A 21,361-nucleotide genomic window follows, 5' to 3' on the forward strand; every position below is an offset into this window, starting at 1 on the left:
AGGGACTGGGAGACCTCAAACTGCAGCAGCGCAGACTCAATAAAATATTACTTTTTTATTCTATAAAAATCTAGGCTGTTATTCAAGGTTATTGTTATAGACAACCCCCGATAACACAGGTGAAGATGCAAGTCACAACAGATTTTTCATTAAGTGGAGATCGTGTTGTGCAGAAGTTTTAGGCAGAGGTGCGGAAAATGCTAGAAAGTAAGAAAGCTTTCAGAAATAGAAGTTTCAATACTTTATTTTTATCAATTAACAAAATCGAGTGAATGAACAACAGAAATGTAAATCCCATCGATATTTGGTGTGACCTTTGGAGGAGAAGTCCTGTGAGTGATGATACGGCCCCCGCGGAGTCCTGATCTCATCCAGTCTGTCTGATCAAAGAAGATCTGGTCTTCATTCTCCAAGATGGCGGTAACAACTTCCTTGTCGAGTTCCTTCGCAAACTGCAAGTGTACCGAGAAGAACTGACAGAAGGCAAAGGTCACACCAAGTATTGATGGGATGTAATCTCTCATTTACTGTGTTATTTCACAAATAGAATGCTGTAAGGGGTGTATATAGTTTATGTCCCTCCCCCTCCACACCTGCCTTGTCCAGTATGTCTCCTGCTACCAATTTCGAGAACCACACAACACAAGGCTCCAAGAAGCTCAACCTGCTCCTTACACATCAGCTACACTTTTTGGTTAATAATTGGGGTCTCAAAGGGGGAAGTCACTTTTCTTTCCCCACAAACCTAACATCCATCGAAAATAAACATATCTGTCGAGTTTTGGCCATGGCCATATTACAGCAATTTTTTGAACACCCTTTTTAGAACTCTTGAAAGACTGTTTTTTGTCTTTGTCCGTTATAAACAGAGAGCGATGAACAGTCTTTTGGCGGAACATTTTACACGATTAAAAAAAAAAAAAAAAAAAAAAAAAAAAAAAGCTGTCGCACAAACATCTTCGTGTGAATCAGGTCCTAGACTTCTACTTGCTTTCAGGGTGTTTACACAAGGTTCAAACTAGTGTTAGGGTTTCCGTTCTTCAGAATCTGAAGAACGGAAACCCAATCCGCGCCCCATAAGACTATAGACCATAACGGGGTCCGCCCAGGGACCCTTGCAGGACTTTACTCTCTGCATTTTTCAAGAGGAATGGGGGACGAAATCCCCAAATCGTCACCAAATGCGGGCGACAGTGAAGCCTTAGGGCTAGTTCACATGGGGCACGGAATGGTGTATTTTGGTCCTGATTCTGATGCAGGAATTGGACCAAAACGCGCTTGCCATGACTGTCGCGGTTTTCCCCTCTGGAGTAGGGGAATGGGCCTAGGCCAGAGGGTGCTGTCGCGAGGTGGACGCTGGGGCTGACTCAGCCGCGGAAGCCGCCTGAAGAAAGGACAGCTCGTTTCTTTTTTACGTGAGCCGGAACATACCGCTCACATAAAAAAGGAAGGTAGCGGTCTACATAGACCTCTATTGTGAGGGGACAGATTCTGAAGTGGATTCGGCCTCAGAATCCACCCCTCTTGCCCCGAGTGAACGAGCCCCTAGGGGAGTAAAGTGGAGTGGATTCTGGCACGATAACTCGCTTCAGAATCAGCGCTCAAAAACAGACTCCCATTGACTTCAATGAGTTCCGTTTTCCACGTGGAACACATTGATATCAATAGGAGGCTTTTTAACCCATTGATTTCAATGTGTTCCAGGCAGAAAACGGAACCCATTGACGTCAATTGGAGTCTGTTTTTCAGCACTGATTTTTACGCGAGTTATCATGCCAGAATCAGCGCCACTTTACTCCGTGTGAATGCCCACTTAGAGAAAACCTAACAAAAGCAAGAAAGGCTTATCCTAGTCTTCTGGATCCATTTGATTCCCCCATGAAGATTCCTCATTCTACAGTATGTTAGATCAAGGCTACTCGTCCATGATCTTTCCAATATCACATTCCTATATTATCCAGCCACCCACTTGGCACATCAAACAAAATGGATATATGGTACGTGGTTTATAGGACGCCATTAAATTATATATATATATATATATATATATATATATATATATATATATATATATATGGGATTCAAGAATCCAGCACCTGAAATCATCAATGAAGGAATAATAGATTTGCTCCAATCTATTCTCCAGCAACCACTTCAGTGTTTGTGACATCGAGGGCAAGAGATTATTAGGGGTCACTTTTTGTTAAGAAAGGGAAATTAAACTCTTATGATGAAACGGGGGTTGATGTTTTTTTTGTTTGGTCCTTTCTTCGCACCGAGGAGCCACGGGGAACAGCAATCAGCCTGGAGATGTTCAGTGTGATAGAGGTCAGCACCAGTGGTGGAGCGGAGCATCAGAAACATGACCCGCTTTATTTATATATTTTTGGGATTATTGTTTACAGGCTACTTTGCTCATGTACTGTGCGATTCTTAGCTAAAAGATGAAATTACAGCTCGAAATGGAGCGTTCCAAGGCATACAACCAATTTGTGTTTCGATCTCAGAAAACAAAAGGCTCCTGAGCCCCTCGGGCTGCCATTCAAACTTGGAGAAGCTGACATTTTTAACAGCGAGAACCAGGAACTCTGGCAGCAGGAATGATCTAATGCATTTCTGACTTGTCAATCAAAGATCTCACCTCTTCTGTCTTGTAACTATTTGGGGACCAACGGACTGTGTTAATAAATGGAGAGAACACAAAGTCAAATAGGCTGTGGCCACCGGGTCCGCACATTTTAATTCTAGCTTTATTTAGCTGGGACAGTTTTAATCTGACAAGTAAAAGTGAATGTAAAAATACCAAGACGAAGAAGTGGCGTGCAACTTTTGTTTATGGTCTTAATAGGAGATGGTCCCCCTTGAGCTTCTCAAGTGTTAATCCTTTAAAATGGTTTCCACACTAATTGATATTTATCCTTCATCCATAAGATTATGGGGTCTGACTGTTGGGACTGCCACTGATCACTGGAACCAGCATTACTCAATACTCAGCACCGCATACCCATGGTAAGGAGAACTCTCCATTCAAGGTCTATGGGGCTGAAGGAAACTGGTACCATGGCTCTAGCCATATTGTGGTTGTACAATACAGAGGATCAGGGGACTTGGTCCAAGGGCAGGACCATCAGTGATCGGATATTTATCATCTATCCTATGGCAGGTGATCAACAAGGAGTGGGGAATAACCCCTTATCCCTATAGGACAGGGATCAACTGGCAGATCAGTGATTGTCCCACTGTTCAGATGCCCCCACGAATGAGAATGGAGGGGAACAAAGTGATCATTATAACCCCCCCCCCCCTTCCTTCCCATTTTGAAGCACATGCTCGCCTCCATTCATTTCAATGGGAGGGTCAGAGGTAGTCAATTGCTGTACTGAACTATCTCCAGCACTCCCATTGAAATTAAGGTTGCCCAACCATTGCTCCATTCAGAATGGGTTGAGGAGTCTTCTGATCAGTGGGAGTCTGAGCTCAGACCCCTACTAATGTGCAAGTTATTTCTTAGGTGTCCTTCTAAGGATAGGCCAAAAACCCTTTGAGAATGGGGCCAATTCTGACCCCTTGGCATATCTACTGTAACTAGTGAGCTGGAATATATTTCCATATTGGTTCACTAGGGTTCCTAAGGCCTGGTTCATATCTGCGTTCGAGGAGTCTGCTTGGGAAACCTATCCGCATAAAAAAAAGCAGTTACCTACGGAAAACCGTGGACCCCATAGACTATAATGGGGTCCGTGTGGATTCCGCACCAAAAATCCAAAGAGAAAAGTGCGGATGAGGGAACGGAATGGCCTGAACTCTGATGTGAACCAGGCCTAAGAGACTGGAGCCTCAATTCTGGCACATCTGCCTCCCACACGCTCAATAATAAGATGAGAGCACCATGGCCCAGTCTTAATAACCTTACCCCAGTATATTCTAATTTTTGCCTTACCACATTCCGAGATGAAGATTTTTTTTTATTTTTTATTGGGTTTATTTTATAGCTTTTACTGTTTGTTTTAGGAGTTAACCATCCGCTACCAGATGTCTATCTCCCTGAGGAACAAAGGACTGGGCATGAAGTAACCCAACACAAAGAGCCGAGTAACCCAAGTTATAGACCCCTTGAGGATCCAATGAACCAGACACAGAACCCTATAGCCATTTAGGGTTTGGTTAAGTAAACTGGAAGGAATATACAAGTTATTGGCTATATTATGACCGTGTGAGAGATAGAAGGAGGTAAAATCTATATAAATAAAAGGATCCTTGACCAGGTCTACAACCCGACCTGCTGAACTTCGGCTTGAGCGCTAGTAAAGTCAGATGTAAATTCTTCTCTCTCCTATCGCTCTCATAACAGCTGCTTCAGTTTTAATATATTTTCATATTATACCAAGATAGATTTAGTATCAGCTTCCAGATGGCAAAACGCTGCAACCACAAGTAAAGAATGTCGGTAATTTTGTCCTAACACCCCCGACTCACAAGGTAAGAGGTAACTGAATATTACACTTGAAAGAGATCCTAGAACGCAAGACATGCATCCAGCGGGGGGTAAGCACGGCAGATTTTTTTTTTTGTTAACCCGCAAGTGTATACCCAACAGTCCTTGTATGGGAAATACTTTGATGGCTTAATATTACTCCATCTTATGTCAAGTTATGTCACAAGTGTGCTCCAAGCACAGGACGTATACATTGCAAGTGCGAGGATAACGCTAGACTGAATCTGCGACACGCTATTACTATAACTTTACTATTAGAGTAGGGGTTAATATCGATGAAATGTGGGCTCTGGTTCTAAAAAGTCTTCAAAAAGTTTCGGAAATCCATTCCATACCACAGGCGGAGGCCTGGATTCCTGGCACTGGTATGCAGTATATCGATGACGTACTTTCATTGATCACCCACTGTGGGAAGGTTAATTGCGTGCACTTGAGAAGGGGCCGGAATGGCTCGAAACGTGTTGTGTGTGTACCAATAAAGGATCTTTTACCAATACCACGGGCAAGCGCTGTTCTCTCTTCTGGCCAAATCCTGTAAGGAGGCCAGTCCATTTTGTACTTTGTGTGAAGTCATCAGAAGTGACGGCCACGTTGCATGCAAGTTCCAACCTAAAATTACATAGGTTACATCCTACTGCCAAAATAGTTATGATCCCTTTAAGGTATAGACTCCACCTGCTTTCTGAAGATGTGTAGCATGAAGGTTGAGGCCCTACACAGAGGTCTACACCCAAAAAGGGATACAGAAAAAAAAAAAAAAAAAAAAAAAAAGCGGCAGAAACGCGTCAGGTTTTTTCTGCAGATATTCAGAATCAATTATACCTACCCAGCATTTCAGTAGGTATAACTGACATACTGCGATTTCTAAAACCACGACCATTTCGAATATTGCAGCATTTCCGCACTGGATTACTTTCCCCCATATGTGGATGGGATTAGCCAGAATCCACTTTGTAGTGACTATACTGCCACGTGGAGCTTCAGCCTAAATTTGACCGTTGCGTTTTTGGAAACCAAGCATGTCTATTAGACCTTCGGAAATGCTGGTGGTTTCCTTATAGGTATAACTGAAGCCAAAAATATTCTGTACAAACGCTGCAGAAGAAAAAAAGTGATGCATTTCCGCCACGCTTTTTCGCGTTGTTATCCAGTCAAATTGAAAAATTGGAGGGGCGCTTATAGGGTAAAATAAAGTTTAAAAGGGACCCCACCCCCACCCCAATAGCGTGCTGCAGGGCTAATAGACCCTCCCCTATAGATTAAATATGTTCATCCAATGAATTTTTTTTTTATCCCCATATAACCCCTTTAACAAGGCCAAGCGACAGCCTTATCTATGGATTATTACAAACCCGACAATCCCCCAAAACCAGGCCCCCGTTCCAATTCAGAAGGACGGGCTGTAAATTGGGAGAGATTTCTTAATGTGTAAGACGCGGCAGCAGAAATGGTGGGTTTTACACAAGCTGTTGCGAATATGAATGTATTTTGGCAGCGTGCATTACAAACATCATTTGGTCGGTAATCTGCCTTTGTTTTCAGAATTCTCATTTGCTGGAGATGAACAACTTTTCGAAAACCAAACTTGTTAGTATCAACCATATGTGCTGTACAGCAGATTATGAGATGAACCACAATAAGTCAATAGAAATCAGATTTTGTCTGCACTAATGGCTTCAGATTACAACAGCTATCGACATTACAGTAAAGTCCTCGTCGGAGACAGAAGCACGAGAGAAGATTTAGGAGGTAGGTAACCATAAAGAAGAGGTGTGAAGACGCTAACGCTCTAGATTATGGCACGACCTAACAAGTAACTCAAAAAAAGCGGATCGCTGTAGCTACAATATACACCATTAACTGCCTTTGTCGTATAGTTAAAGAATGTATGATCAAACCCAAACCCCCAAGGATCAGCTGGTTGAAGAGGTCATGCACAAGACTGTACACTGCGTAGAGCCTGTGCTTGGTACGGCACTTGAATGGGACTGAAAGGTTGCTGTAGCATGTAACCAATGACCATGACCTCATCAGCAAAGAAGTAGCAGGACTCATGAGCATCGCTCCCCTTTTAAACAGCTGATCGGCGGCGGTCCCGTGTGTTCAAACTCCAAAGACACAAATTGTTATCCTGTTCTAAGAATGGCCCTGCAATGTAAGGCCTAAGCAAAGGAGTTTTTCAGTGGAGTGGATTGAGCAGAAGGGAGAAATATAAGAACTTTCTATACATTTCCCATTCTTTTTGTAGCCATTGATGTGGGGCTCAGCCTTAAAGAGGACCTTTCATGGTTTGGGGCACAGGCAGTTCTACATACTGCTGGAAAGTTGACAGTGCACTGAATTCAGCACACTGCCGGCTTTCCCAATCTGTGCCCCGGGTAAAGCGCCATCGGTCCTGGTACTATAGCTCTTTACAGTCAGAAGGGTGTTCCTGACAGCCAGGGACGCCCTTCTGTCCAGCAGCGCCTATAGCGCTGTACTGTGGAGCGGGGAGGAACTCCCCCCTCCCTCTCCTGATATTACTCGTCTGTACAGTGTGAGCGTTCCTCCCCGCTCACACTGTACAGCACGATAGGCGCTGCTGGGCAGAAGGGCATCCCTGGCTAACTGTCAGAAACGCCCTTCTGACACTAAAGCGCTACGGTCCCGGGACCGATAGCGCTTTACCCGGGGCACAGATCGGGAAAGCCGACAGTGCGCTGAATTCAGCGCACTGTCAACTTTCCAGCAGTATATAGAACTGCCTGTGCCCAATCTGATGAAAGGTCCTCTTTAAGAGGACCTTTCACCACCTCCAACAAGTCCAGCTCTTTATACCATTTAATAGCGGCTCCTCTGCTAATTCTCAAAGAGTTGGAAATTTTTTTCTCTAGCCCCCACCATTCCTGAGCCACCAATGCTCTTAGTTTTGGTGCCTGATATACTATTTAGTCTCTGGAATGTCAGGGAGGCGGTGTCAGGCAGGAGCAGACAAGGGGTGTGATTCTGAGCTCTGACACTGGCTGCCTCTGATTGGAGCTCTGAGTCACACCCCCTGCCTGACACCGCTCTCTAACATTACAGAGCTTACATAGCTTATTAGGCACCAAAACTACTTGTGCTTGTTGCTCAGGAATGGTGAGGGCTAGAGAGAAATTTCCAATTGCATTAACAAATGCTAAGAAATTGAATTGGTTCTTCCAGGACTAAGATATTGACTACTGAGCCGCTCCTCTTCTCACATCTGTTGGTCACATAACTGCTTCACTTCAGGCCAATCAAGTGCAAGTAGCATGGTCCTATTACCAATGGTTATGATGTCAATGGATAGGATCTCCGCATCATAGTCCTGATAACCCGTTCAAGTCTATATGAGCCGATATAAAGAATCTTTAAGAGGCCAATGCCAAACTCCAACCTTTCAAAAAAAAAATTACGCCATCCTACACACCCCTGTCCATACAAACCGCAAAACCCATATTGCTCCCTATAACCATCAATACCACACAAGACAGTCCCATAAGAAATCACGCCCCTGCAGACGTGCGTTGTCTACCAGTCCCGATTCTCCGCTCTTCGTTATTATCCCCATTCATCTATTTCACATTTTTACATCTTTACCAAATCCATTCTACATTTTATGTGCCATCTATACGTTGTCGCTGCTATTTACGCCCTCGGATCCCTCATTAGACCTACGCACGCTTGTAATAAAACGCCGCGTGGATGTTCCTCTATTATGTAACCCGCATGTTGGGTAACATGTTATGTAATATATCTTTCTTGTGCTGTAATCTTATAGAGCGCGGGGTACAAGGCTGGCGCTATATAAATCAACACTCTCCCCTGGAATGTCGCCAGTCACCAGACGCTAATGGAAAATCACCAACGTCTAAATGTATAAATTGATATGTTAACCCAAAACGAAAAAAAAAAAAGCAACACAAGAAGAAGTAGTAAAACTGTCACTATTCCCCTCAAGAAGAATATATTGACAGCTGAAAATCTCAGGCCCTAATGCAGCTGCGCTTGCCATTAAAGCCTTCATCCTGCCTTATATCCAGGCCCGCACACTCTATATCACAAATATAGAATACCGTATATAAGTGACTACACTGAATGGGATACCGTGGCCAGCTGCCGAAAGCTATTTCTGTCAGTTGCACCACTCTCCGTTGCCCTCTTTCATCAGGTCCAAATGGTATAGTTCAGGTTGCAGAGCGGCAGAATTTGGCCGAGAGTCTCCGCTTTCCCTCGTAACTTAAACATCGGAGGAATCTTATTCACGCCGCGAATGCGGCTTCACCGCTGTAAGGACCGTAAAAGGTTCACGGACTAGATAGCTTATGGCATCTAAATGGACTTTGTCAATGTTAACGTCGACTTGGAAGATCTGAAACGAAATACTTTGATAGGGAGCCAAACGGGAGTACAAAGGATGATCTTTGTTAAGTGACACCTGGAGAGGAGCCAAACCAGGAACTTCACGAAAGGAACAGACGAATATTAGGCCACTGTGCCCGTCAGGCCCGTCTCTATGGCATGAAAGATGGCAAACGTTGTCTTACCAAGTTTTTAGTTGTCCTAGGCGATGCCAAGAAGAAACCGCAACGTATGGACTTTCCGTATGGCCGTGGACTGTTTGGTGGACCCAACCTTGATTGTAACTAGAGCCATAGTCAACTAAACCCACTGATTCCAACTATCTTAAGGGTATGGGGGGGGGGGGGTTACCTGAACCATCTCCTGACAAACGTTTGGGAAGGAACAAGCCTTGAATTCTATCACGTCCCAGCTTTGTTCCCCAAGTAGATAAATTGCCACCAGAAACAGGACCATGGAGTCAGTAATAGTCACACGCCTACTTGTCCACAGTCTGACTCCAAGCCCTGCATAAATGTCTGTCAACCATCGTCACACACAAGCAGTAAAGCTTCCCTAACTCACAAAAAAACCTAGCGATTGATTCCTCTGGGAGTACCGTATATACTCGAGTATAAGCCGACCTGAATATAAGCCGACCCCCCTAATTTTACCACAAAAAACTGGGAAAACTTATTGACTCGAGTATAAGCCTAGGGGGGAAATGCAGCAGCTACTGGAAAATTTCAAAAATTAAAATGGTTGGAGTTTTGGGGTGCAGTAGATATTGGATGCTGGGAAAGGGGAGGCGGTGTTTTGGTTGTCTGTCTGCCCCTTCCCTGAGCTTGAGGACTGTTTTTCTTCCCGCACTTGGAATTCAGCCTGGTTGAATATAGGGTATCTGCAGTGCTCCTATTAACTCCATTCCTGACGGAACAGGAGCACTGCAGATCCCCTATATTCAGTAGACCGGGCACTTTCAGACACCTAATGTGTTTCACGGTCATTTTTTTACTTTTGTATGTATTCTAGGGAAAGGAGTGATTTAGAACTTTTTTTTTTTTTTTTGGCACTATTTTATGGGAGTTTCTATACATTAATATTGTGGCTTTGTCTCCTAGATGTGAGTGACTTAGACCATGTTGTAGATGTAGGCGTCTGAACGATACGTGTGAGAGCGGTTTCCAAAATCCCATTCGAACGTAGATGATCCTTCAGTTGCAGACTTGAGAACAGGTCTATGGGGTTGCAGATTTAATCGAACGCAAACAACGGAAGATGTGGCAAATCTGCATAAGCCGGCCATATTATAATATATATAACCTTATATACTCCTGTTTAATAAACGGATACACTGGTGACAAGACCGTAAATGTCATCCACTATAGGTAAGAGGAGCCGATAACATCTTAACCCCAGTAGTATCTAAACCATTGGCAGGAGGATAACTAACCATCTTCGCAACCGGACCCTCCGGCCCTCACGGCCACTTTGCTGCACATGTCGTGTAGTTTACGCACTAGGAACATGTGAGATGCTGTGAACAAGAAGGCCGGGTCACCTAACACGAGGGAGGGGGCACTTATACGTCTTAACATCATGTCTGCTCAAATCCATAACAGGTGCTCTCTCTAAGCATATGAGACAGGGTGCTGGCCAGCACCCAAGAGGGTAGCAAAACCAAAATTTATCAGGAACGCGGACAAAACCATCACTTCAGATTCCAACCAAGGACTACTGCTCCACTAATGTGTTACCAAGGGAGGCACTTAGACCTGTTTATAGAAATAGCCCAACAGCGACATACACTACTGGCACAAAAACGGAGAAAATGACAAAGTACTGGAGGACGCAAAGTGAAAACCGTTCTACGCTAAGAGGTTACATGCACAAAGCAATGAACACAGGTTACTCTTTTCAGGACTGGTGCTCCCTACCTTTAGGTACCTATAGATGTCTCTATAGCTATCCGCCATGACTACCATGTATGCAATGTGCTGCCAACAATGAATTAAGGTGCTGAATTAACTCGATTGATGTTTGATTGCCGCCACCAGTCCACGAGGCAACAACCTTTTCCTAGAAACTGTTCCCGATCATCAGCCAGTGTAGATTATTCATAAAAGGAAGGGTCACCAGAATCCATCCCTGCAGATTCACAAAGGGTCACCCGAATAAAACCGTACCTCCGCTGTCAAGAGATCGCCTTTATCAATATGCAAATGAGCCCTTTGGAGCAATGAGGGCATTGCCGTTGCTCCAAAGAGGTAAGTCTCCTCTGCCCTAGCCTCCTTCCTTTCACAGGGTCAGGCAGAGTATACCTAATCTCATCTTGTCCTGAATCCTTTCCTATTCGGAGCGCATGCGCAGTACATGTGACCTGGACCAGGTAGGTAACACAGCAGAGTGCATGTCAGGACCAGAAGAGACTAGGTACTGTACACACTGCCCAACCATGTCAGAGGGAGGGAATTAGAGTACTGGAGGTGAAAGAGTTGACAAAAACCACACTCACTTGTCCCCACTGATCCAGAGTTTCCCACCGCTTCCCGATCCTGCAGCAACCCAGGGCTTCTCCTCACCACACAAGACCGCTGAGGCCAATCATTAGTCTAGGTAAAGTTACTGAGAAGTCACCTTGTGGAAAACTATATATCCTAGACAACCCCTTTAAGCCTCTGAATGGGAACCAGGCTAATCATGTGATCAGAAAACTAACAAAAATTTACACACCAGCCTGAAGCCCCCATGTCTACGTAGGTCTAAGAGAGAACGGTCCTCACAGACTAATAAGTGACTTCCATCTGGTATGGAAATAGTAGGTCATTCTGCCAATCACATGGCCAGCCAGGTCACCGATCAGAGTCAAACGAACCGGCTACTCCAAGAGTGGATCATTCACTTGGAATACATTTTGCCAAAATGGGTCTGAGGCTGGGGCTGTCAAACCCAACCAGACAATAGACCACTACATGACCACTGCAACCAATTGCTGACCTGGCACTGGTGACGTCATCAGTCCACTGATCTCAGTCAATGGCCACAGCACTCAGCCAAGTCTCTTTACTTCCAGTCCGGCCAGTACAATGGAGCACTGTAGCTCGGAGTATGACCATTTTGAAATCCACGGGTGGCCAGGATTGGTGTGACTTTTTCCAAAAATAATTAACATAATGAGGAGGGACCCATCAGACTTGGCCTGGGTCTGCATTAATGCAGCATAAATAGGCTCATAAAGAATAGCAGTCCTGGTCCCTCGGGGGAGAACTCTAGACCTCCAAGTCTAGTTTCAAGACCCATCCAGGCCATGCCCTTCAATTTGGCAAATTATATCACGTCCCTGCATCGCTCCTTGTATCCTGTGCATACATTTTCCAAGCAATTTATTAAGACCATCACTGTCTTTCGCCATCTGCACATGTAACCAGCCTGCAAATTCCAGGTACCAGCACAACAAGAGAGAGGCTCGAAACGCCCATCTGCCCTAACCCTCGCGCTCGCATAGAGCAAGCAGTGAAAGCTGAAATTTTCTGGCAAACTAGAACTGAGAAACTCTCTGAATGCCACAACAAGTGACGGCCTGCGCCCGCTAGTGATTAACTCCGACATGAACCATGCCATTAGCATTACACAGACAATACCACATAAGCCATGTGTCTTCACATAACCTCAGAGACCCACAAGGGCTTGTTATATATTGCTATTATTACCAGCATACATCGTGTCCAGAGGAGAACACAAACCTTCACATGGCAACCAAGTTATGAGAGCCATGGCCGGCAGCCCAGGAATGAGCATGACGTGGAATATGGACCTACTATCACAGTGCACTAGGAAACATGCACAGCAATGCCAGAAATTGAGCTACATCTGCAGTTTATATGAATGTGGGTTATATATAGTCACGCACAAGACTGTTGTGTCAAGCACCTTGATGACTAGGCAGCTCCGGAGATTGCTGCGGCCTCTTCATTTTGCTTATACATGCAGGCCTATAAGCAGGGCTGTGGAGACGCGAGGTCAGAGACTGACTCTTGCTAGGACTCCTTTAGCTGACAGACATGGTCAGCCAGAAAACAAAACAAAAAAAATCCTATTAGGGTATGTTCACACAGCCTCAAATACAGAGCCACGTTCTGCCACTTGAACATACCATTAAAGCGCAACTAAACTTTGGGACAACTTGAGATTTGCTGACGGTATTAGTGTCATTAAAGGGAACCTGTCAGGTCAATCTGGGACACTGAACCACCCACCAGCCCCTTATGGGCCAGGAGATTAAAAAGGACTTTTCATGTCCTCGGGCACAGGCGCGTTTATATAATGCTAGAAAGCCAACAGTGCGCCAAATTCAGCGCACTGCCTGCTTTCCCATTATGTGCCCCGGGGCTGGAGATATGTGTCGTTAGGGTATGTTCACAAGGGGTTTTTTGGTCAGGATTTTGAGGCTGTTTTTTGGGTCTGGAACCTGAGGCGGCCAAAAAAAAAAAAAAAACGTATGAACTTGCCCTTATAACAGCACAGATCTCTGCCCACTGTCAGAAGGGCGTTCCTGAGTCTAGCTGGGCTGTGAGGAACGCCGCTCCTTTAAGTACTCGTCTATTGGTCCAGTCAGCACAGGGGTAGGGAACGTACGGCTCTCCAGCTGTTGCAAAACTACAACTCCCAGCATGCATACTGGCTCTGCTGTTCTTGGAACTCCCATGGAAGTGAATGGAGCATGTTGGGAGTTGTAGTTTCACAGCAGCTGGAGAGCCAAAGGTTCCCTACCCCTGAGTTAGCACCAGAAACTGCAGGAATATCTTATTTTAGATGATGTGTTGATATTTGACGCTTGGTGTTGGCTTTGCCACCGGCAAATTTTCCAAAATGAGTCTTCGATCATCCATATGGGTCCAATATACAAGTGATAGTTTACAATACTCATACTTCTTAAGGCTAAGGCCGCATGTAGTCAGACGGCAGCCAAGAAACACTGCGGAAAAGACCACGGCAGAAACCCATCACTTTTTTGGGGGGAGGGTTTTGGATGGCTTTATCTGTCCCTATATGGAAAACGTCAGAGAAATAGTAACATCCAAGTGGCAATTTCCAGGCATATAAGTGCAAGATTTAAGACAGAAGATGCTACAGAGTGATCTGAGAGGATACAGACTTATTTACTAAAACAGACACGTCCGTAGAGGGAACGGATCCTCTTTAAGAAAACTTTAGAAAGTGCCAGGTAGACGGCAGTCTTTGTAGCCTCCTGTTTCCTTACATTATAAATACACGAAGCGACAAAGATGAAAGAAGGAACATAAAAGGTGCGGGATCAGATTCCACGCCACTAACAGAGGCCGCACGGGCTGCAAGCGACAAAGCCGAACGGTAAAAGAAACTCGCCAATGTCTCAGATTTACAGTGTATAAGATTACAGCGTGTCCTGTGCTTATATATACCACTCATTCATCTCACAACCTGGTGTGTGTGTATGTATGTATATGTGTATAAGTAAGAGCTATATATATATATATATATATATATATATATATATATATATACACATACACACACACACTTTTTTATCTGGGCAACGGAGAATAAAGAAAAAATAAATATAATATAAAGATATATATATATATATATATATATATATATATCTTTATATTATATTTATTTTTTCTTTATTCTCCGTTGCCCAGATAAAAAAAAAGTTATAGATATTTATTTATTAATTTTTTTTTACCATTAAATCATGCAATAAACATAAGTCTTGCCATCTTGTCGCTCAGCAAAAACCTGCTATACTAATGCCTGGCTCATTCATTCGAAGGAATGCTGAAACCTAATTCCCTGGTTAAAGGAAATGGGGTGCAGCTGTCTTCCCGAAAAATCAAATTCCAATGAGAAATGGATTAGACAATACCAGCGTTCCCCTGGAGTCCCCCATTCACGGTCTGGCGACAGTTGTCTTACCACTTGTAATAAACAAAAGACACTCGCCTGTTATCACCTATAAAGAGGCGCTACGCCCATGGAGGAGAAGAGCGGGCGTGAGGATCGCCTCCATGTGTTACGCTCTTATTTTGTTAGGTATTATAAAAAGATCAGACTATAATTAATAATATATATATATATATATATATATATATATATATATAAAAATCAGCCGGAAGCCTATATGTACGGAGCAGCAGACGAGGCGATAAAACAACTTCCCCTTATAAATGTTACATTACATATACCTATACATGGATATATATATATGAAACATTTAGGTTCGCCAAACATGGAGTTGTCCTGGGGAGAGAAGAACCAGGAAACTAGAACTTACCTCTATATACACAGAGATACTGATGTCACAGTCTTTGCTGTAATTTTGTCATATTTCCGCAGTTCATTGCAATCTTTATAATATATTTTTTTAAAAACAGACAGGCAATCACTTGTCACATCACATCCATGTCGCTGCAACATCGCATTGTGCAACATTACGTCACATTAGGCTGGTCTTACACGACCGTAGTTTTACACCGCAAATGGTCCGCAATTGTGGGTTCAAAATTGCGGACCATTTAGGGTCCCATAGTTTTCAATGAGGCCTCTTACACGACCATAGATTTTGTCAGTGGTGTGGCGTGCCGCAACCGTGCTCCAGATAGTATACCGCATGTCCGTAATGGCTGTGCTTTTACGGTATGGCACGGCACTGCACGGAAGGTCCAATAGAAGTCTATGGGCGCGTACATTTTTGCGGATACACACAACACATGTTCAGTGTGTATCCGTAATTGCAGATGTCAAGACTGGACACTGCCGGAACTACGTCAGCGCGCAGGAGAGTGAAAAGAAGAAGACGACAGCCGAGGAGCCATTAGCTTCAAGACGTGAAGCACAGAAGACGACGCGTCAGTTTGTGGAAGAGCTCCTGCTCTGCACAAAGCAAAGATGGCCACTATCCAACAATATCACCTATGCAGGGGGTTGGGACATCCACTTTTTTTTGGTTGGGGGTGTGTGTTGTTTTTTGGGGATCCACAAGAAAACGGGTGCATACGGATGCACTTTGCGGTTGGACACGGACGTCTGCGAAATGAGTTTTTTGAGTGAAATTTGTGTTAAAGTTAAAAATCACGTAGCTAATGTCGCCACGTGGCCTTAGGGAATTTGGGTCACGAACAACATGGCATTGTTCTGCCAAATACATTTACTATTGGGGTTATGACTAGGTGCTGGCATATACTTGCCACATCTATTTTGGGCTAAATTTTTGACATGATAGATATGTGCGTGGATTTAAACCCCCCCCCCCCTCCAAAAATAATAATAATAAATGACAATAATAATACGAAGAGGTGCATGTTAAATGTGTCAAAATTTTGTCGAAAAGTTATGACACAAAGCAAGTAAACTAAGGTTAGGTTGACATTAGAGTCAGTGGAGTCCTATAGTCTATGGGTAACTGCTGTTTTAGCAGTCTGGCTTTCCGTCGTTTGGGTCCCCGACTGATGGTGAGCCGGGCGCAGATATGAACCTAGCCTAAAAATGTGATATAAACGTAGACTAGACAATCTTATGATATGCCGCATTTATAATCCAGCATCAGTCACTGACTAACCTGGGACATGTTCAGACCACGACAGGGCCACCATGTGTGAAATCAGCATTTTTGTTGGAAAAAAAAAGGAAATTTTACATTCGGTGAATTTTTACACTAGCTAGACATTGGCACTGACAGGCCTTTCCTGTATATGTAGGTCAGCGCGGCCGTACGACGTCGGAATATTACTTATTTTATCCGCTCGCTGCTAATTAACAATTAATAAGTCAGACTTGGCAGCCTTAACGCTTTCCATGTGCAGCGCATAACTCTGGCCAGGCCGGGCTCACAGGACACAGCCATTATACCTCAAGCACCCGCACCGGCAATCCCCGACCTAGGAAAACCTTCACAGCTCTGCAATGAGCCCCTCGCACACCACCATGGGCTAGATCAGTATGACAGACCCCATATATATCTCCGAGCACCATGCAGTGGAAACCTGGCCTTGGACAAGTTACAATCAGTAGCCCAATGTGAACATAGCCCGAACTTACAAAGTCCTTATACCCTTCTGTAGGGAACGTGGAAGAGGAAATAAATATGGAGTTTCTCCAGTTTGCCCCATACAGCGTTCACTTTTGTTTCTTAATTAAATCTCAATGTCGAAGCAAATCGTGGAAGGAAGATAGAAGATAATAAACCAAGACAATAAAAAGACATCTAAGAAGTGATTGCTGCACGGCTCAGACATTAACTAAAAATCTAAGGAACGGGGAATGGTGGCAAAGTTATTACCTGCCCCATGGTATCTGTACCCCAACTTATAGAGGAGGTGGTCAGGACGCCCTTGTGTCATACAGTGACTGAGAGCGAACCACCGCCTTATGTTATCAGGAAGGAATCACCCACAACGCATTAGGGTCCATTCACACAAAGGAAAATGGTGAGGAATTTAAGCGCTGAAAAAAAAAAAAAAAAAAAAAAAAGCCTTCCATTGACTTCAATGGGTTTCTTTTTCTGCTAGCATTGAAGTCAATGGGAGGCTTTTTCCAGTGCTGAAATTACACACCAAGTTCCTCACCACTTTCCTCCGTGTGAATGGACCCTTAGGGGGCATTCACACGGGGTAACGCCGGGTGTGTATCACAGCCGTACACACCGGCGTTATGGCAGACTGCCGAACACTTTCCATTCACTTCAATGGGAGCGCTCTTAAACGCCGCTGTTACGAGCACTCCCATTGAAGTGAATGGGAAGTGTTCAGCAGTCTGCCACAACGCCGGCGTGTACGGCTGTGATACACGCCCGGCATTACTCCGTGTGAATGCCCCCTTAGACTGCAGGGGTTCCCATCCTACGGCTAGAAAGTTATTTAAGAAGGGAGGGGCACGCAGAGTGAGGAGGCAGAGGAATCATGGGACATGTAGTTTGTCTACAGATTCACATAACAGTGATACAAGGAGCAGCAAAGTGGTGTGGAAGGGAACCGTGAGGATTTAGCACTGCTGTGGATCAGTTTGCAGATAATTTTTGAAAAGATGGATAACCCCTTTAAGGGTAAAGCCCCACATTGCAGAAACCATTTTTTGTGACAGATTTTGCTGCGTTTTTTTTTTACCTAAAGTCAGGAGTGGATTTCACAGAAGGGAAACATCTAAGGCCCGGTTCTCATCTGGACTCGGGCCATTCCGTTCCTCTATCTGTATGAAATACGCGGAGACAAAAAGTACTGCAAGCTGCACATTCCTCTCCTCATTTTTCATGGGAAAACCACATGGACCCCATTATAAGGGTCCGCAGGTTTCCTTAGGTTTTCATTCATTCTACTGTTACATAAAGCAGCTAATCCATGGTGGTCCAAGATTTCTGAACCCCACCAAACAGAGTGGCGACCTATCCAAAAGAATCCTATCAGCCTGGGAAGGCCGAGGCCCCACGTTACAGAAACACAGCTTCTTTTGTTGCAGTTTCTTGAGCCAAAGCCAAGAATGGCTACCAAAGGAATGGGAAATATAGAGAAAGTTCTTATATTTCTTCCTTCTGCTCAATCCACTCCTGGATTTGGCTCCAAAAACTGCAATAAAATCTGCATCAAAAGAAGCCTCAGCCTTATGACACAGTCCACTCCAGTTTAGGGTGTGGATGTGTAAGGTGTTTGACTCAGATTTGGAAAGTACAACATCAATCATACTTCTTGTACACCTTGTTTATCAAGAACCTGCAACACTTTGTTATAAAAACTGGGCAAGTCCCATGCTGTATGTATGTATGTAGAACTCTAACACACAACATTAAAGGGAGTCTGTCAGCAGACACAAAGCCTGGGGTCACCTGAGCGTAGCAGCGTCTTCCCATTGTGAATCACAGCCCCGCCGCTGAGGCCGCTTTCTTGGTAGTGTGCAAGTGAGCTCAACAAAATAACGAGGGTGTCGCCTCTTATCTCTAAGGAGCAATGACAACGCCCTCATTACTCCAAAGAGCTCATTAGTATACTGACATAAATGACGATCGCTCAGCAATAGGGGCTGCTGTGTCAGGTGGCCCTAACCTATCGGCATGGCTCGGCTGCATTCGGGGGACAGAATCTTTGTAGGATCTTGCGCACAGGACTGTAGTTTATATCTGCAATTGCCGATTACAGATTCATTTCTATGGCCCCCAAACAATAATTTTTGCCATGTACAAGCATTGCATATTATGAAGCCGGTCCTATTTACCGGCCCATAGTTGCGGCACAGACGAGAATAGAGGATCATACAGTGATTACGGATGACAGGGGGACATGTTTTTTTGCAGATTGTGGATTATTATTCGGACCCCTATGGAGGAAAGTCCATGAAAACGCATAATAGTGAATGTGACTTCACCGAAATCTAGGATTGGACTTCTACACACTGTCCGGTCACATCATCAGCAACGGAGTCATTAATAGTTGTAACATAGTAGTATAATAGTGTAATGTTATGTCACCATATGGCTATATCCATGTGTGTGTAGGGGTGCGTGTATATATTTATATACATATGGGTGTATTATATTCATACAGTAGTATTACTGTCCATCCCGCTGTAGTATATCCCTACATAGAAACACACATACACTATATATATTAGTATACAGGCAGTGGTGATGATTACTGTCTCCCCACACACTATATACTGTATATACACACAGGTGTAGCAGTGTATAGCAGCACTAGCCATATAACAATAGACGTAAGCCACTCATCACACAGTCCTGCCTATCAGCCATCATCCACGTCCTCTCCTCCATTACAGCTGTCCTGTATCCTGCAGACATGACATCAGCAGCCTCTGCACCTATATACTGACAGCCCCCCATCCCCCAGGATAATGGCAGGGGCTGCTATGACTGGCAGAGCCTCAGGCCGAGCTCACACAGCGCCGCTCGTCACCCCCCGCGGCACCCCGTCACCAGTGACATCACAACACAACATGATGACGTAAAGACCGTTACCTTTTTATAAGATGCCATCACCCCCTGTACACCCAGCTCACAGAGCCACTTCCTCGTCCGATGACATCATGGTCACATGGTAGTCTTTAACTGAGACAGCTACGGAAGGCTAGTGGGGACAAGAGAGCGCAGAAGGCGAAGCTCCCTGTATCTGTGACCAAGAGGATGTAATGTGTGTGGTATACAGCTTAGTGTCTGCTGTATACAGTGTATAGAATGAGGATATTATTTTTTTATTATTATTATTTATTATTATTGGCTTTCTTCATTTTATATATATTTATTTTGTTATTATTATTATTATTGGTTTTCTTCATGTTATTATATATTTATTTAATATTTATTTTATATTATTTTATTTATTTATTTTTTTGCTATTATTATTATTATTATTTTTATTTTATTTTTTTTCTATTTTTGCCTCCAGATGTTACAAGGTCAGGTCAGGAGTATATTATGAATATCCATACATACATTGTTTTTTTATTTTGACTTTTTATTTTTTATACATTCCATTTCTTCCCAGTGGGGAACATTTACGGTTGCACAAATTTTTTTCTCGCATGTTTGACATGCGTTTCTTTATGCCTAGTCATTCTGTCTGCCCAATTGCGCCCCAGTTCTCAAAACTTCACCGAATTAAGTGATACAATTACTGCCAATCTGTTGTTTTGGGGTTTTTTACACTATGGATCATTTAGGACATATTGGAAGAAAAAATGACACTCACTTTCCCCAATAAAAAAGCAAAGTGCTGATCCTTGTGTAAAGGCCTTCACTATAGGCACAAACCCATGATAAAGGAAGATAGCTGCAGAAGAATTTCTATGGCGGGTCCTGCTTTAATATTAGAGATGGACGAAGGATGGGCAAACGCCGCGAACTGCTTTGTTGTGAGCTAGGTTCAACACAAAGATTTAAAATTGTTGGGTCTTTAACGAAAGTGAACAATTGGGCAATGGTGTCGGGTGAATTAAAATGGAGCTCAGCTTGTTACAAAACAGAGCTCTGATTACTGTATGGACGTCACACAACCATGGACTGTATATCACATGACCATGGACTGTATATCACATGACCATGGACTGTATATCACACAACCATGGACTGTATATCACATGACCATGGACTGTATATCACATGACCATGGACTGTATATCACACGACCATGGACTGTATATCACACGACCATGGACTGTATATCACACGACCATGGACTGTATATCACACAGCCATGGATTGTATATCACATGAAAATGGACTCTACATCACACGGCCATGGATTCATGGTCACACCCCATTCACACTTTGGCTGTGATACAAATGCCCTGCCAATACCCAGCTCTATAAGGAGAAAACAAAATACCAAAAAAGATGAAAAATAATATATACACAAAAAAAAATCATCACCATTTATTGATCGTGGCACTTCCTATACCAGTCTTAATCAGTTCCCCAAATGGCACAAAACATACATGAATGAATAAGAAGCCCTAATATTGTGTGTGATAACTTTGGTCAGT

The 21,361-nt window shown here is 43.8% G+C and overlaps 1 protein-coding gene across 1 annotated transcript in view; it reads right to left on the bottom strand.

The window, feature by feature from the left end:
* The window catches only part of BTRC (beta-transducin repeat containing E3 ubiquitin protein ligase), a 137,632-nt gene extending 117,731 nt beyond the window's left edge, over window positions 1-19,901 (bottom strand). Inside the window, exon 1 of the mRNA XM_075257527.1 lies at window positions 19,839-19,901. Coding sequence (XP_075113628.1) covers window positions 19,839-19,856 — 18 coding nt within the window. The 5' untranslated portion in view covers window positions 19,857-19,901. The remainder of the gene's footprint in view (window positions 1-19,838) is intronic.
* Window positions 19,902-21,361: the final 1,460 nt, after the last annotated feature.

Source organism: Leptodactylus fuscus, chromosome 10 (assembly GCF_031893055.1).
Source record: "Leptodactylus fuscus isolate aLepFus1 chromosome 10, aLepFus1.hap2, whole genome shotgun sequence".
In the NCBI taxonomy this organism is placed as follows: domain Eukaryota; kingdom Metazoa; phylum Chordata; class Amphibia; order Anura; family Leptodactylidae; genus Leptodactylus; species Leptodactylus fuscus.